The sequence below is a fragment of the Salvia hispanica genome, chromosome 4 (genome assembly GCF_029641045.1).
Source record: "Salvia hispanica isolate PSC_SH4W2 chromosome 4, Shi_PSC_v1, whole genome shotgun sequence".
NCBI lineage: Eukaryota > Viridiplantae > Streptophyta > Magnoliopsida > Lamiales > Lamiaceae > Salvia > Salvia hispanica.
The window spans coordinates 46,531,637-46,549,855 of record NC_142695.1 but is presented as its reverse complement, the minus strand read 5'-3'; the positions used below and the strand labels follow the sequence as shown (position 1 = coordinate 46,549,855).

The 18,219-nt window shown below is 35.3% G+C and overlaps 3 protein-coding genes, 1 non-coding gene and 1 pseudogene across 4 annotated transcripts; 2 read left to right on the top strand and 3 right to left on the bottom strand.

Annotated features, from left to right (window-relative positions):
• Positions 1-724: 724 nt before the first annotated feature.
• On the top strand, positions 725-2,305 carry LOC148929298 (uncharacterized). Its single transcript, XM_089069758.1, has 4 exons — positions 725-807; positions 878-965; positions 1,042-1,488; positions 1,571-2,305. Exons 1-4 carry the CDS (start codon positions 740-742, stop codon positions 2,303-2,305), a joined length of 1,338 nt encoding a protein of 445 aa, XP_088925884.1. The 5' UTR covers positions 725-739.
• Positions 2,306-2,823: 518 nt separating this feature from the next.
• On the bottom strand, positions 2,824-5,842 carry LOC148929297 (uncharacterized). The gene has a single exon (XM_089056783.1). It carries the CDS (start codon positions 5,377-5,379, stop codon positions 2,824-2,826), a length of 2,556 nt encoding a protein of 851 aa, XP_088912909.1. The 5' UTR covers positions 5,380-5,842.
• Positions 5,843-6,580: 738 nt separating this feature from the next.
• On the bottom strand, positions 6,581-6,652 carry TRNAW-CCA (transfer RNA tryptophan (anticodon CCA)). The gene has a single exon. It is a non-coding gene; the product is annotated as a tRNA-Trp (tRNA).
• A 934-nt stretch (positions 6,653-7,586) lies between these two features.
• LOC125197690 (U1 spliceosomal RNA) lies at positions 7,587-7,732 on the bottom strand (annotated as a pseudogene).
• A 3,614-nt stretch (positions 7,733-11,346) lies between these two features.
• Positions 11,347-14,538, top strand: LOC125194001 (chalcone synthase-like). Its single transcript, XM_048091991.2, has 3 exons — positions 11,347-11,617; positions 13,019-13,326; positions 13,738-14,538. The coding sequence occupies exons 1-3, from the start codon at positions 11,440-11,442 to the stop codon at positions 14,422-14,424; spliced, it is 1,173 nt and encodes a 390-aa protein (XP_047947948.1). The 5' UTR covers positions 11,347-11,439; the 3' UTR covers positions 14,425-14,538.
• The last annotated feature ends 3,681 nt before the right edge of the window (positions 14,539-18,219 follow it).

Here is an 18,219-nt window from a genome sequence, read left to right as displayed (position 1 = left end):
GTCAGTGCTATTTCTTCAGAGAAAACAAATTTCAAATAAACTATTGAATGATGGCACAACACATGTTTTCAAAGTTCGACGAACAGAAAGTAAGACTTGGGAGGTGGATATTCATGACAATGTGATGTATTGGCTCGAGAGATTTGGTTTCAAAGGCGTGATGGATTGTGGGAAGTCGATGAAGGTCGACAATGAGCTTATCACGGCTTTGATTGAGCGTTGGAGGCCGGAAACGCACACTTTCCATCTACCGATTGGAGAGGCGACGGTGACTTTAGAAGATATGCAAGCCATTTGGGGCTTGAGAGCGGACGATCACGTTTTCACAGGTCGTGACTATCATGTCGGATATCCCAATTGGCCTAGCAAGTGCCAAGCTTTGCTGGGATGGTTACCAGATGCAGGGTCAGAGACAAAGCAAGGCGGTTTGCTGATGACCGCTCTGATCAGTCAAACGAGGATACCTTTGGGTGATGACCTACCTACATATGTATATATCCAAAGGGCATGTATCCATGCCCTAATATTGTTAGGATGACTCATTCTACCAGACACCACGGGGTGTAAGGTTCCTTATATGTGGCTGAATGCATTGGAGGATCCGGACGAAGTGCAGAATATTAGTTGGGGTAGTGCGGCTTTGTCGTACCTTTATCATTATCTGTGTGGAGCTTCTGTGGATCAGAGGAAAGAGTTGGGTGGGCCTGTGGTGCTTCTGCAACTATGGGCGTGGGAAAGAATGCCCACATTGGGGCCGTCGTTCATAGGAGCGCTCGTGCACGAGCCATATACGTCATGTGGCGCTAGGTACGTATTTAAACATTTATTTGTTTATGTATCTTGGGACAACAGCTTTTTACATCAATTTTATTTATAGGTGGAAAGGAACTACGCACATAGGAAATGCTCCTAGATTTTCGGTTGAGCATTACCGTGATCAAATATCTTTGATTAAACCTGGGCAGGTGACTGTCTTTTTTTTTACTTAATTTATAAATATATTATGAAATTAATTTGGTTTTTACATTGTTGGTTTTGTAGTTTCTGTGGACTCCATATGCAAATTGCATGCTGCCTGACTACTGTAGGGATGTGACTGGATGCTCCCATTGTGACACTTATTTGGTATGTTGGGCATATGTTGAGGCGCATGAGGCTGGACGAGTGCGCAGACAATTTAATCAGTACCAGGAGATTCCTCAGTCCGTGGATAGGATGCTCAAAGAAGCTGATCATTTGGAAAAAAATAATCGGCGTGGTAAGAAAGGAACTAATTGGGAAGAAGCGCGTCAGTTCTTTATTGGGGAATGGGACATGAGATATGAAAGGTTCGAGGCAACCTTAGGTGGCGCAACGATGTACAATAACATTCCACTGAGTCCGGGATACATGGCGTGGTATAACAGGATTACGGTGACGTACCTAACTCAAGTTGGGGTACAGTCCACTGTTGGGATGAACGAGACAGCTTCTGACATAAGATTATTTGTAAGTTTGTTATATTAAACTATATGCTTTCATGTGTTATAGTTTGTTTCGTATTGATATTTGTATGATTTTTTTTATATAGGTTGAGGGTTTTCAGCAAGTTTGGCATTTGACTACTGATCAAGAGATAGACCCAAGAATGCGACAAATTCGAGAAATTGTTAGGCGTACCCTTCAGTCTACGAACCACGCCGATGTGATGCAGTACCCGGCTTCCCAACGCCAAGATGTGGTCATCCCTGACAGACGAAGGACTATACCACATCCACATCCTGGGGTGAGGGGTGTTCGAGTTGGTGGACACGGTAACACGCGACAGATTAGGATGTCGCAGCCGCATCCTGATTATGTGCAACCAGCGCCTATGAATCCCGAGTATGACCCACCTCAGTGGTCTTTCTATCCAAGCCAGGAGTCTCAGTCACAGTGGAGTCGTCCCCTCATTTCCCCAAGCCAACCTGAGCCTGATTGGAGTAATCGCCCCTATTCACAAAGCCAAGATGAGCCGCAATGGAGTGGAGCCAGAGCATCAGTCGATTCATACTTCAACAATTATCAGTTTGTGGCTCCTCAACGAGTTGAAGAAGATGATGATGAAGGAGAAGAAGAAAATGAAGTGGAAGAAGAAAATGATGAAAGCGAAGAGGAAAATGAGGAAGCAGAGGTTCAGAACACCTATGTACAACCTCGCCCAGTTGCGGAGGGTTCATCACGCACCGGGGTTGGGAAGTACGTGAGCAAAGTGATGAAGAGATTTTCAACTAGGAAGAATAAGGGGATTGAACCGTCGAAATACACTCCATCGACGTATAAGTAGCTCATTGTGGAATGATGTAATGTCATGTATGGTTTGTTTGCTTGAACTTGTTTTCATTATATATTGATGTTTTGGTACTTGATTAACATGTTTATGGTGTCATAATTTAAGATAAATTCTTGCCAAATTTTTTTAAAAAATCCACAACTTTCATGTAAAAACCATTATACAATTACCTTTAATTTAAATTCTCATATTGAAGGCTCAAAGCTCAATTACTCAACCAATCCATCACAAAATGAGAAAATCATTACATAAAAAAGGTCCACCAAGATAAAAGCACTCAACCAATCCATCACAAAATGAGAAAATCATTACATAAAAAAGGTCCACCAAGATAAAGGTAACAACTTGCTTTTCATCCAACCGCAGTAGAAACACAGTCTTCACCAACAAGTCCTGTTACAACAGAAAGAGTATGATTTACCATAACAAGATCCAACATGCGCTAGTAAATTAAATTAAGGAAAACTAAAATTTAGAATAAAAAATACCTGCGCAACAAATGTCAACAACTCCTACATAACACGACCAACTGTGCAATTTCTTCGGGGAGCTCTCGGTTCATCATCCTCGCGGACATCCATTTGATTAGGAATCCTCTTTCTTCTGCCTGGTCCGCGCTTTCGAGGAAGCAACTGCTCAGGGGTGATACACAATTTCCATCCGGGTTTAGCCCAATAGTCTTCGTGTCTTGGTGCTCCAAATGGGCCACCAGAGTACTGTGCTTCCCATATGGCTTTGTGGTTGTGTTTATCAATGAGTTCAAACATAGCGTTACCTCTATCTCTAGCCACAGTGCAAGCATGTGAACAAGGAACTCTCCACATCTGCCACTTCCCACAAGTGCACTTTGAATCGAAAAACTTGACCTCTTGTTTGTTGTTTCCCTTTGCCTGACCATCTTCCATTCGTGGACGACTTAGAATTTGGTAATGGCCTAGTTCTCGGTCAAGTACAGAACAATAATGTTTTTGCCCTCTCGCATCATTCGCAGCAAGTTTATCCCTCGCCCATGGGGTTAACCGACCTTCGGTGTGTTGTATTTCTGTTTTTCTATCTGACCACCATTGCACTGTTCTCCAAAATGTCAGATCAACTAAAGCTCTAATCGGCAACTCTCTAACACCTTTCAACACTCTGCTGTAGCTCTCTGACATGTTTGTTGAGGTCACCCCCCATCTCAGTTCATCATCGTAACAAAGAGACCAATTTTCTTTTTTGGCTTTATTGAGCTCTTGTATCGCAACAATACTTTCCTCCCGTAGTGCACGTCGCCTTCGGATGTATTTACGTACTTGAGTTGTGATACCCAATCCCCATATCTTGCCTTTCACATTAATGCCCTTACATTTCGCCATGATATTTTTCCTCAAATGGACCAAACACCATTTGTGGTGACATATCGGCGGCTTTTTCCATTCATCAGAACGCATAGCCTTAATGATTCCTTTATGCCTATCTGATATGATGCACACCTCCCTTTGGTATTTCACCACATGAATTCTTACATGATCCAAAAACCACTGCCAACTATCGCCAGTTTCTTCATCAACAACAGCATATGCAATCGGCAGAGTCTTCTTGTTAGCATCAACACCACAAGCAACAAGCAACTTACCTTTAAATCTTCCTCGAAGGTGAGTCCCGTCTATTGTTAAAACTGGCTGACACTCTTGGAAAGCATGTATAGCAGGCCCAAGAGCCCAGAAAACATAATAGAAGACTTTATTACGTCCCTGGCTCAACAACTCATTGTGCTTCCACTCAACAATTGTGCCTGGATTTCTTGACTGCAGTTCAAGCATGTAGCTTGGCAACTGTCTAAATGACTCCTCCCACCCACCAAATACAATCTCTATAGCCCTTCTCCGCGCATACCATGCCTTCTTATAACTGATTACCACATGAAATTTGTCATGAACAAAATTTCTTACGGCTGCGGCTTTGTACTCAACATTTTTTAGCAATTGATGCCGAATACACAAAGCAATCATTGATGATGAAAAGTTAGCATGTCCTCTATCATTACGATGGCCTTCACAACTATGGCGTTCCACCCACTTCCTAATTTCCCACATATCATCATGGGCCCGTTGTGTCACAGAAACTTCCCAAGAACATTCATTCGCTTTTTCAGCGTCGGTCTCGCTGATAATAGCTACCCCATCTTCAGTCCTCCCCGCTGGATATTTGCATTTAGCATGCCACCTTCTTAATTTGCTCTCCACCACTCTAAATTGTCGATGTTGCCTCAAACTCCACATAGTGATAGCAGTCTTCACATGCAACTTGCTATCAAATTTTGTTCCAGCATTGATCCGATACGGATGTTCCTCATCCCAGTACATAGTGTTGTGTTCATTACCAACATCGGGTACTCCAAAAGGACCACTCGGTAATTTGCGAAAATATTTCAACCCACTGTGATTGTATTCTGGAAGTGGTTGCTCACCTTGCACGATGGGTTTATATATTACCTCCTCATCACTGGAAATATCAGCAGCTTGAGAATCATCACTTAAAATAGTGTCAGATGATGAAGACGACAATGGTGGATCACGGTCTCTTCGTACAACATCAACATCAACATTATCCTGAACATTCACTTGATTATTCATTCCAACATCAGTAGCATCAGCAACATCTGCTTGCTCATTCATACCACAATCAAAGCTCATATATTCAACCCTCGTAGATGATCCAACACCGTAATCAACAATTGGTGGGATTTCTACATTTCTTAAAGGCAAATACTCAAGAAATAATTCAATATGACGAGTAGAATTTTGAGCCTCATTAAACATAAACATCACACTGTCATCACTGTCAACCCCAGTACATATGTAACTCATACCGGTACCATAGAGACAATGCCTCCATGATATTTCAATGGAATGTTGATTCATATCTATTCTTATCTTAGCACATATCATTGCAACTAATTCAGAGAATGAGACACATGAATTCAATACGATAGAGCCTCTTGCACGAGGTGGATCATAACCAATACCCACTTGAGGAAGTTGAACTATTCTACCACCCCAATACAAACTCACAAATACTGGCATCATTTCTGCATAAAAAAATATACAACATAATAACAATTAGAGACAATTTTTTTCTATAAACCCTAATTTAGTAAATTTGACAAGTTTGGCATTAGAAACCCTAATGTTATGCAATAAACAACGAATAAGTGAGAAATGTTGAAAGATTGAACAAAACTTACCGAAAGATAAGAGGAAATGGCCGAAAATCGGCGAGAATCGCCGGAAATCGACCAAAAAATTGCTTTCTCTCTTCCTCTGTTGCGCAGAATGAAGCTACTGCCTCTGCCGCGTCTGTTTAATTCGACGAAGAGACGCATGACGCTTATGCGTCTTCTAATTAAAAAAAAAATTCAAAAAAATTCAAAGACGCATGATCTCTATGCGTCTTACCCTAAAACGCATGACGCTCGTGCGTTTCATTAAAAGGAGACGCATGACCTTAATGCGTCTCTCCCAAACTCGGATTTTAAGAAAAGTCCAGTACAAATATGGAACCTAAGTTTTACTCTAGAATTAAAAAAGAAATGCCCCGGAAAATGCGAAAAGCAAAGCAATAGCAAAAACAGGGGTAATTGCATCATACATGCAAAATATTTTACCATTATTTCAATTTAGTACAAAAAGTATTAAGTTTACATATTTCATACAAAATGTTGAATTAGTATTCCAAATTAATATATTCCATCCAAATCTATATGTTACCGTTACTTTTCTTATTTTTTTCATCATCTTCTCTCCAATCTCAAAATCCTCCTTGCAAACCGGCCGTTTGATCAAAAAGAAGATATGAAAAGAATCAAACCGGGCCGGTGGTTCATCGACATGAGGGCCCAGTTTGTGACAACTCCGGCGACTCTGCCGCCTTTGACGATGGCGGGGAGCTGGGAGCAGCCCCTCGCGTCGCGTTTCTACAAATTGGCGCGGGGAGCTGGGATGATGGAGGAGGGGTAGTATGTTTGGATTGTGTCCAGTTTTGGTATTCTCTTTTGATTCTTTTCATATTTCACCGTTTGATACTTTTGTACCTAAAAATCATATCTCAGACAACTGGTTAAAGCTTTATTTGCAGATATCAATACAAGGTAACAGATAAACATATCTACAACACCATTGCACATTGTTCTACTTAGATAATTCTGCATCGTCCCATCAGCATGATCATGCCTCGACAACTTCTCCTTCATCGTGCCAACGAAAAATGAGGATCTGAAATCTGGGGATTTGAACCCGACGTGAATCGAACACGCAACCTTCTGATCTGGAGTCAGACGCGCTACCATTGCGCCACGGATCCTTGGTGATAAACAACCCATCTAAATTATATATACCCAAAGTCGTAGGATTTTGTGAAACCTAGTAGTAGTAGTAGTACTATTTAACTCACTAGATTTATCTAGTACTTTTTATTTATCTTTTCAAACAAACAAAATTTACAATTTTTTTAGTTATAATATTCAATTTATAGATCACTCAGATTTACATCTCATTAACCATTTAACCACTATTAACATATATTGCGACATTGCAACGTAACCAAATGTATCTATTATTACGAAATTATTATATGGGTGGTATAAATTCGCTACTTCGGATATCAACGATTATAACATATATATAAAATATAATTAGAAACTCACAATCAAAATCCTCACACTTCACAATTTCAATCTCGGATTCGGCTATTCATTCACTAGTCTCCCATAGAAAATCATAATAACTGATACTTACACGATTAGAACCATGAAATGATTAAAAAAGGATGTACTCCGAATTCCTTTTATGAGGCCGAATATGAAGTACTCCCTCCGTCCCAAGGAAGATGACCCCTTTCTTGGGCGGCATGGGATTTTATGCAACTTTATTTTATGTGTTAAGTGGAGAGAGTAAAGTAAGAGAGATGAAATAAAATAGAGATAAAAGGATTTCCATTTTAAGTAATGAGTCATCTTGATTGGGATAAATCAAAAAGGAAAGTGGGTCATCTTCAATGGGACGGTGGTTTTAATAAAAGATTGAAACATTCAACTTAAAGGAAGCTTAACTAATCCGTTAGCAAAGCCCATTCAACTTATTTATAAAGAAGTCTTTATATTTTACTTGTTTGAATCCTTATTTGATTACTTCGGTAGTTTTAATATATTTAGTTTCAAAGAGAATAACGTTTAGGCAAATCAATTTAAATTAAATAGACTTAACCAACACTGAATAAAAATAGAACTAGAAATTGAGCAGGGCCCCCCTCTAACACAAATTATGACGTAGGCTCGACCACTTGGGCCGACCTTAGGCAGGCGCCCCTTCGAAGTGCAATGAAAGTCGCCAACCTAGGCCATAGACCTTATGGATCACCCATTGACCCCGTCCAGGTAAGTATGTTTCATGGTTCCACTCGCCTCCTTTTTATAATTCTTCTTCTCTCCCTTGTTCCTTTCTTGTACCGATGTGGGAATTGGATACTCAACATCACAATTCCTTCTGCTAATTAAACTGCACCCATTCTCTTCCTCTCTCAAACCCTTCTCTTCCCCAACATCTTTTCACACATATTTCTCCTTTTCTATGACATTCGAAAGCTTTCATCAGTTCGCATAACATGGTTTGAAATACAAAGACACAACTTGGGATTGATTAACTCCGTTAGTAATTCATAAACTATAACATAAATATAAGAACCTATGGAACGAACATATGACAAAACTTATTTAACCTAAAAATTATACATTACTATTAAAATTCGTAGTTTGTATAATTAAAAAGACAGTTCAAACAATCCAAAACAAAATCTCCTTCCCGTCTTCTTTTCACCTTTCTTCCAAACAACTGATCTAAAAGAAAATCATGCGCTTACGGCTAATGTAATGGCAAAAGTTTTGAAGCAAAATTTCGGTATTTCCCCAAAACCCCCGTAAGCCATAACTCAGCTACTCGCCTCATTTTTCTTATTCTAGTTCGATTCAAGGCTACTTTTCAGGTTAAAGGTTTGACCCTCTTGTTTTCAGTCATATATTCAAACTAAAACTAAAACGAAAATGAGATTTCAATCATGATTTTCAACCATAATTAAGTGTTCTTTTTTTCATACACGGCAAGCAATTAAAGTCTCAATTTGGTGATTAAGCTGATACTACAACCTAACAATGTGATGTGTGAACCACATACAAAACTTGGTTTTTTAGTCAGAAGTCATAACTTGGTTTTAGTAAACTGATATATAGAGTAGTAGTAATCACTTTGTCCCGCTCGACTTAATTGCCCCATCGTTTTCTATACGATTTTTTAGAGAATTAAAGTGGTAATGAATGTAAAGGGAATAAAAAATGGAAGAAAAAAACAATTACTCTCTTTTTTTTAAAGTTACTTATCTAGCTTTAGAGTAAAAAATACTTTGAAATAGATAAGATATTCCGGAGCCCAATCGAATACTTGTATTAATTTGCTTTAATAGTTTGGGGTGAATAGCTTAGACTTTGCATTATCTATAAAATTAATTCATACCGAATGCAATTATTAATTGATCAATATTAAAGGCCTACTTCAATAGAGGCGGTACTATCCATAGCCATATTTTCGCTAGAATATTACATAGGAATGATATAAACATATGTAATTCTAATTTGTAAACAGGAAGAGATCATTTCATCCATTCACATTAGTGATAAAATGCAAACTTATAGTATATTATATAAACTTAAAACTCTTCAACACAGCTTCAATATACAATATCAACATAGTGTAAAATTTCAAGATTTTAATGTCAACACAGTATCGACACAATATCAACACAACATCAATCATTGACTACCGTTGAAATTCTGTTGACATTTTCCTGTTGATGTTTTTTTTTTATCTGTTGACATTTTTTAATGGTCCAGATCATAGTTTTGAATTTGTACAATATTTAGAATTTTCATTGGATCATATTCTTTAATATACTACTGTAGTATTTAATGTGTACTACTTTATACTTATTGTTCATAAATTTTCATTCCTAGATGAGTTATCATCCCTACCCAATATAGTCTTATAATTATATATATATTAAAAATAACTAAAGTACTCTATATAAGCATATTATTCAAATGAAAGTGGTCGGGGGTATGCCACGTTGAAAGCTGAGGCGAGTGCATGTCGAGGTTGTCCAGAGACTCGTCGGTCAACGATCAGCTTTTACAAGTTGACGGTTCAATAAAATCTCAAATTGCTAATAGTATAAAATTAAAGAAATATCTCGATATTTTCCATGCTCAATTTTTATTTTGGATTTTAAAAGTTTGTGGTGCACACGTGTAAGGATAATTTACAGTAGTAGTAACTTATTATCAATATTGGATAGACTCTGCGATTTAGAGTGATAGGGAATTAGTCAATTAGGTATGGCAGGATTTCATGAATACTTGGAGCTTGCATTTACACGACCACTGAGAGATTATTATGCTTTGAGTCCTTGTTATTAACTATTCAACATTTTCTCTAGCTAAAATTATATCGAAGAAATAGCCAAAAATATTAAAATAATATTTTGGCTTAAAGTGCTCTTTTGCTCTTATATAAGAGTAAATTGTAAATAGAATAAGAATATCGATTCATCATTCATGAGAATTTAGTAGTAACAAATTGGAGTAGTTTCAGTACTATTTAATGTTCGAAATTGTAAAGACAAAATATGATGAATTCGTGATTGGAGATTTTTGTTATTGTGAACTATAGATAAAATAGAATTAGTTAATGACAACTACAAATCTTAATAATCGTAAATATAAATACACTACAATCAGTAGTTACATTTTTCAACAGAGTACAATTTGAGTGATATCGGGGATAGGGGTAAAAGCTGATATGAAAAATCTTCGGCCATGTTTGGTTGACGGGAAAGTAAAGTTGGCAAGGAAAATGATTCCTAGGAAAATGAATCCCGGGAATATGATTCCTAGTAACTTTACTTTCCTGTGTTTGGAAAATATCAAGATTTTAAATTTATATTTAATTTAAACACCAAACTAAAATTATACTTATTATTTTTTATTTATAAAAAAGAATAATAATATAAAATTCTTAATAAACTATTAATTACAAATAATAATAATTATATTATTATATTTATTATTACATAGTTTAAATATGGATTATCTATCATAATATAAAATGATACATATAATTATAGTTTGAAATATTATACTCATCTATTATAATAATATTAATAATAATAATAATAATTAGTACTATTATAATTATAATATTTGACGATGTTACAAGTGAATAAATTTAATAAATGAAAATTACACTATAACTTTATTGATTAATTATTAATTTATAAAAATAATAATAATTGTTTATCATACTATAACTTTATTGATTAATTATTAATTTATAAAAATAATAATAATTATTTATCATACGATTTATATTATATAATTATATTTTAATTATTTTATAAATTATTAATTATGAATTATTATAAAATAAGTTATAATTATGATAAATTTAATCATAGTTATTTATTTTCTAAAATTAAGTAGTATGATTTATATTTAAAATTATTTTTAAAACATTGTAAATAATAATAATAATAATAATAATAATAATAATAATAATAATAATAATAACTATACTATATTGCATTACATATGTAAGAATCCTAAAATTGGGAAAAAGAATAACTAAGAAAAGCTAGGATTCAGAATCCTAGAAAATTGTACTAACTTTCCTTGTTCTCGGATTCTGATTACTTTCCCAGTTTGATTAAAAACTGAAACAAACACAGGAATTTAAAATTTAATCAGATTACTTTCCCGAACAGAATCCTGGCAACCAAACATGCCCTTCAAGTTTAGTTGGTTTTCCAATAAGTTGTTGATGTCAAATGTGTTGAATTATTGATTTTTATGTGATTTTATTGTTGTTAATAAATAAAGAAAGTAGATACTTTATATATTACTCCTACGAAACAATGTAATTTAACTATAAATAGCCCCACAAACCCTCAAAATTAGAAAACACAATTCTATTAGAGCATTACCTCTTCTAAGTTCTATCTTTCCACCATCTCAATCCGCCGCAAACAACACTTTTCCGGCGAAGTAAATGGCGACTGCGGAGGAGTTCCACCGTGCTCAACGGGCTGAGGGTCCGGCCACTGTGTTGGCAATCGGCACCGCTGTGCCGCTAAATTGCATCGAGCAAAGCACGTTTCCTGATTACTACTTTCGCGTCACAAAGAGTGAGCATATGACCGATGTCAAACGAAAATTTAGGCACATGTGTAAGATTTTCTATTTCTTTAAAGTATAATTAAATTGTTTCTTTCGTTTTGTTTTTCTAGTACTGGTCCTATTTTTCTTTAAGATCAAGCAATTTTTAAAAACCTGAGCCCACGTACTATGCTAAAAATTTGCATATGAGTTGAATCTTCTTGAAATAAAATTAGGGAAAATAAAATTTTTGTTAATTTCCTTTGATGTTTATCACATTGCTATTTCCCTTCCAAGAAAATCCAAAAATAAAAAAGATAAAAGAATTTGTTGATGTATGCGGGGGCAGCAGATTTTGGTTGCATGTAGTTTTTAAGTGTCATATTTTAGATTGGTGATAAAATGCAACTTAATTATTAAAATCAAACTTTAGATAGATTATTAATAGTAGTTCGCAAAAATATGATTTTTTTAGTTTAATTTTCACTAGAAACTGTACGGTTCTACCATTACTTAACAATTCTACCAAGCAATAAGACACCCAACTAAATATTTTTTCTAATCATTTGAACTGACTCAAACTCATTTTAGCGTAAATATCATATTCCTATCAAACTGTAATTTTACTCCAACCATTTACAATACATTCTAACTTAAAAGAATATTTTTTATATTAGTACATTTTTTTTACTCACAAAATTTTAAAAAACGATTTAAGTTTGTTTTATAAGTGTAAACCTAAAGATAAATACTCCTATATTTTATTCAAAAATAAAAAATAGAATTAGTTTTGGAGTACTATTGGAGCTAATTGCCTACTCCATATTGAGTTTTAGTATGGTAATATTATTCTCTTTTTATTTTGCTCTTTCTCCCTTTGATTATTTCATTTATTATTATTCCAATATCGTTGAAATATGAGTCCCCATTCCCAATCTTTGATTCAACATCAAAGTTGACATACGTTGGTAAAACGTAAAATTGAGGTGCAATAAATGCAGCTGAATATCAAGACTTTATAAATCATCATAGTAGCAATATGAAGGTCAGATAACAGATGGAGCTGCAGTGAATGCAGCAGAAAATGAGGACCTTTTTAGCTCACCGCACTTCAACTCATTTTGGAATTAAATACTAGTAGGGACTGGGGTGATTAGTAAACTAAATTTCGATTGTGTTCTCACATAGACTATCTTTTAAAAAAAATTCATTCACACACTCTTTATATGTTCAATTCATACCAAATATTTTGTCGTTAGCATTATAGTGTAGATTTCTTTATTGGATTCAATTGCAATTAAATAAAATAAAATCACCACTTACAAAGTAGGAGTACTGTATTATTTAGTACGTTAGAGTTCCTTTCTTGGGGAAAAAACTGAAATGATCTAAATTAATTATAACAATCAATAGATTGTGATTGTGTATCTGTTATTAACATTTTAAGAAATGATACGTAATTTTATTTCCAGGTGAAAATTCCATGATAAAGAAACGCTACACACACCTAACCGAGGAACTCGTGAACCAAAACCCTAACATGGGAGAGTACCTGGCCCCATCACTGAACACACGACAAGACATGGGGGCAGAGGAGGTGCCAAAGTTGGGCAAAGAGGCAGCGGAGGCGGCCATCAAGGAGTGGGGGCAGCCTAAATCCAAGATCACCCACCTCATCTTCTCTACCAACAGCAGCGTCCACATGCCTGGCGCCGACTTTCACCTCACCACCCTCCTCGCCCTCCGCCCATCCGTCAACCGCTCCATGATGTACCTCCAGGTAGTGCCAACAAACAAGAACAACTACAACCCCATTGATTATATATTTTTTTTTCCTATAATTATTTTCATTCAGTTTATAGCTTGATTTAATTAATTTTCACAATTTTTTTAGTTCTAACCCGAATATTTGGGGGAAAATGTTTAATTATAGCCCTACCAATAATTTTAATGTCAAGTTTGCAGCTAATTTTAATCACTTTATAACTAGATTGGCTCATTTAATGCATTAACATTGTCGGTCATGTCAATATGAAGATATTGACATGTTACTCAACAATTTTGGTTGAGTATAGTGGAAAAAATATTACTCCAAAGTTATGTACTTACTAGTATAGGAGTACTCCGTAATTGGTAAAATTCGTCATCATCACTTCAAAATTGTGGAGTATAACTACGTGAATGCCTCCAGGGGTGCCACGCTGCTGCGGCTGCCCTCCGTGCGGCCAAGGACTTGGCCGAGAACAACGCTACTGCAAGGGTCCTGATCGTCAACTCGGAGACCACCACCCTCGGCTTCCGCGGCCCGAGCAGGGCCCACCCCGAGAACCTCTTGGGGCAAGCCCTGTTCGGGGACGCAGCCTCGGCCATGATTGTAGGCTCTGACCCGGTTGCCGGGTCGGAGCTACCGCTCTTCCAGATCGTCTCCGCAGCGCAGACGATCATCCCTGGCAGCGCCGGTGCGATCGTCGGGCATGTGGGGGAGGCCGGGCTGGTCGTCCATCTCCGGGCCGATGTCCCGGGCTTGATCGCGAAGAACATCGAGGCGTGTTTGGAAGAGGCTTTCCGGCCGTTTGGGATCAGGGATTGGGATTCCATATTCTGGATTGCGCATCCCGGTGGGCCCGCGATTCTGGAGCAGATAGAGAGAGGGTTGGGCCTGAAGGCGGAGAAGTTGCGGGTGTCGCGGCGCGTGTTGAGGGAGTACGGGAATGTGTCGAGCGCGAGTGTTGTGTTTATTATGGATGAGATGAGGAGGTCCTCGGCCGAGGAGGGGCTAAGCACCACTGGTGAGGGGCTGGATTGGGGGGTGCTCTTTGGGTTCGGGCCGGGCATCACCGTCGAGACGGTCGTACTCCGCAGCATGCCCATTGATTGACTTGTTATTTGTTACTGCTGCTCCTACTCGTTATCAATGACCGATCCAGAAATTTTCATCCGTGGGTCAAAAAATAATTAATAAATATAATAAAATATTTAAATAATTATTATACATTACTATATTAGTAAAATTTAAATATTGCATTATTTTTTGTTTGGCAAAGTAATTAATAAATGCGAGTAACATATTTTTGAAAATAGAAAAAACACATCAAAAACTTTATAAAATTTAGCTGTTTACGCTGTTATAAATTTTTTTTAATGTTTCATGTATCATTTATATTATCTAAATATGCTTTTGCTAACTCCTAAGTTTTACTATTTAGTTTTATTTGTAATTTTAGAATATCATTATTATTTGCAACTACAAGTAAAAATTAAACTCAAAATCAAATTAATGAATCATACTAATTTAGTAGTAATTGACAATTTTTAAAATATTTTAAATGAATTTACTTAGACTGTAATAGTAAAATAAGTACAATATAACTAATCAAGCATATTTTATCATATTAATTAAGTTTACACTTAAACAAAGAAATAAAATTACGCCGCATTAATCAATATTAAAATAAAAGTACTACCTAGGTTTACTAAAACAAATTTAGAGCACTGCGCCGCGCTCTTCTTCTCCATTATCGTCTATTCATTTTTAAAATTTCAAGAAGCTTATTCTCTTTTAGTGAAACTATTTCACCTCCCCAGCCTCTATTCTTCTAATTATCTTCCTCTCTCTCTCTTCCATGTCGACGAAGCAGCCATAGCGTGGGGTTGGATCCGAAGCAGCCCTGGGTCGACGGCCAATTCTGGGAGGTTCTCGGAGGTATTCATGGACCGGCGGTGGGGTCTGCCGACCCCACCTGGGTCTGTCATTGCTCGTTATTGGATGTTTTGTTAGTGAAGATATGCCAATGCCATGATCGTATAGGGAGTACTCCATTGCGGGGGCAAAAAAAGCGATTACGTCGCCTTGGCAACCCCCACACTCCGGCCCGACATCATGTGAGGGGGTTAAATCAGGGTACGCAGTAGCCTGTTAGGAGGAGACCTTAACCCACTGGCTGCCAGAAGCCCATCTCCCAAGGCCTCACACTTGTGCCTGAGAGATGAAAACAACTACACGACCCCAAGACTCATTGCAGCAAGATTGCCGGCCCCTCCGATGCTAACTGTACTAGTACTCCGTAAAACTCCTTATAGGAGTACATTTTAACTTATATATCACGAATAAATATAAATGAAAGTGGTAAATTATTATTTTTATAATAAAAATGATTATACAACCCTAAATAACAATATGAACAAAAACTGTAATTTAATAAAGAGATACTATAATTTTTTAAAGTACATATCACAAACACACAATGATCTTTAAAGTACATATCACAATAGATCCATGGCATTAGACATTAACCAATCAGTACATTGCACATACTATTATCATTTACCTATATGCATAGTCATTTTTTCGTTATATCTAACCGCTACAATCAACATTAATATGTGAGATACATGTTACTTGCTAGTATCAACCCCGTGCGTTACACGATTTATTAAATTTTCTCGTATAAAATTAAAAATTTAAATAAAATAAATTATGATAAAAAATAAAATTATACAGAGGTTTTAATCACTAATACAATATAAACCAATGACATTTAATTACGAAGCAATTTTGACTTTTGGTAATGTTGAAAAATCAAAATAACTTTCCATATTGTCTTGTAGATTTTTTTTTAATAATGTTGAAATTTTAATTTAATACTTATATTGAAATTAATTACATTGTTCATCAATCCATTTAATTACTAATCATATAACATTCAATAATTTCACTATTAGAAAATCAATTAACAATAGCAAATTAGTCAAGTCCATTAATAGATCAAAATGCAACCAAGAAATAAAAATTTCAATAAAAAATAGAATCTAAAATCATTTATGCTCATGCAGCTCTGTCCCATCGCCCATCGACCCTCATCTATCTCCAATAGCTCACCGTTTCCAACACTTTCATCTGCGTCGACACCATCTTCTTAGCCAAGCCAGTTTGCTCCCATATGTAGATAAGAACTTCAAACATAGTCAACTACAGACCCCCATATTGCACTTTGAGAAATATTTTCATTCGTGAATAATGCGAACACAACTTATCATTTGTACTATAAAATTTTATAAAATACTTATCAATTTCAAAACCAAATTTGGCAATGTGAATGCGTCCATGATATCAACCTTTGATTGATAAAGTTATGGTAGACTGCTAATAGAGAAATCTCATTTCCATAGTTTTAACTATCCTCTCTGATAAGAACATAACAACAAATATCAGTAACATAATAATTACACTTAAAAAATGTGTAAAATGTAGAAATATGAAAATATACTATTAATAAAAAGCAAGAATCATACTGAAAACAAATTCGTAGAAAATTCAGTGATGTAATAGATTATAGGTAAAGGTAATGAGAAAGTGAGTAATAAGTTAGTGAATGGCACATATATATAGCAAAAAAAATATAGAGAAGTTATAGTGTGTTAAAAATTTACATTAAATTATTATTAATACAATTCCTAATAATGAGACGGTTACAAAGTTACAAATCTTCTAATTCATATAACCCCAATTCCATGGTTGATCTATATGTAATGCTTATTATTGAAATATTGAGATTAAATTACAATTATTAAAAATTTATAACGGCCAAAAATTTATATACCTTTATGAAGAAAACTTCCAAGCCAAATATTTGTAACGGCCAAAATATAAATAGATGAATTGACTCAAATATTTTCACAAATGGTGATTAAATTTGTAACAACTATATTTATAAATTGAATTAATTTTTTGATTGGTCAACCAAAATATCTAAATTTTATTAAACAATCCAAAACTTATAAATATTTGCAATTAAGGGCAAAACTCGTCTTTTATATATGTATAGATAGATATGTCAATTGGAAAATAATTGGAAAATCTATGTCAATTATTTATATTATATGCAAGGTGCTTTATAAAACTCATTAATACTTTGGGACATATATTTCAAATTAATAGGTAAGAAATTATATAGTACTATATGATAAATGTGAAGTATAATTGTCGCAATTAACATCCACATTAAATAAATATATTTTCTAGAAGGAAAAAGAATATGTACATTATATATATACATGAATTAAATAAATTGAAAATATATCCTCTCTAGAAATACTATCAGAAATAGTTTTTAGATCGCAATCCACAGAATCAAATTATTTTTTATTTGTATTATGGTATTAGTTTCACTATGTATAACCTATCAATTAATTGCCCTTAATTCTACCCATTATTATTCACTTGCAAAGTTGCAATCAACTATCAATAGTTTGACGTCTATCATCGTACAATTTGATATAAAATGATAAGAGCATAGTTATCAGTATAGATCTTTTGTACTTGAGCAACAATGGAAGATCTCATTTTAGGCCCATATCTCAAATCACCAAACCCAAAAGCAACATTCACATGAAAAATGTGGAATAAATGTGTTGGAGAAAAGACGGATATAATGCAGTCGAATGATTAATATTCATCGCATTAATACAGAGTAAAGACACACAAAGCCTAATAACAACTTTATTTCACAACAAATAAGCGTGTGAGACAGTGGTATTACTCTTTAGATTAATATAAAGATTCATAATTAGAATTTAGGTAGTTGGGTTCATTTGCGTCTTTCTTATAATTTGACACGTCATATTCTTCCCTTTTTCTATTTTCTGACGCAGATTGAAATGTAAATCATTTTGG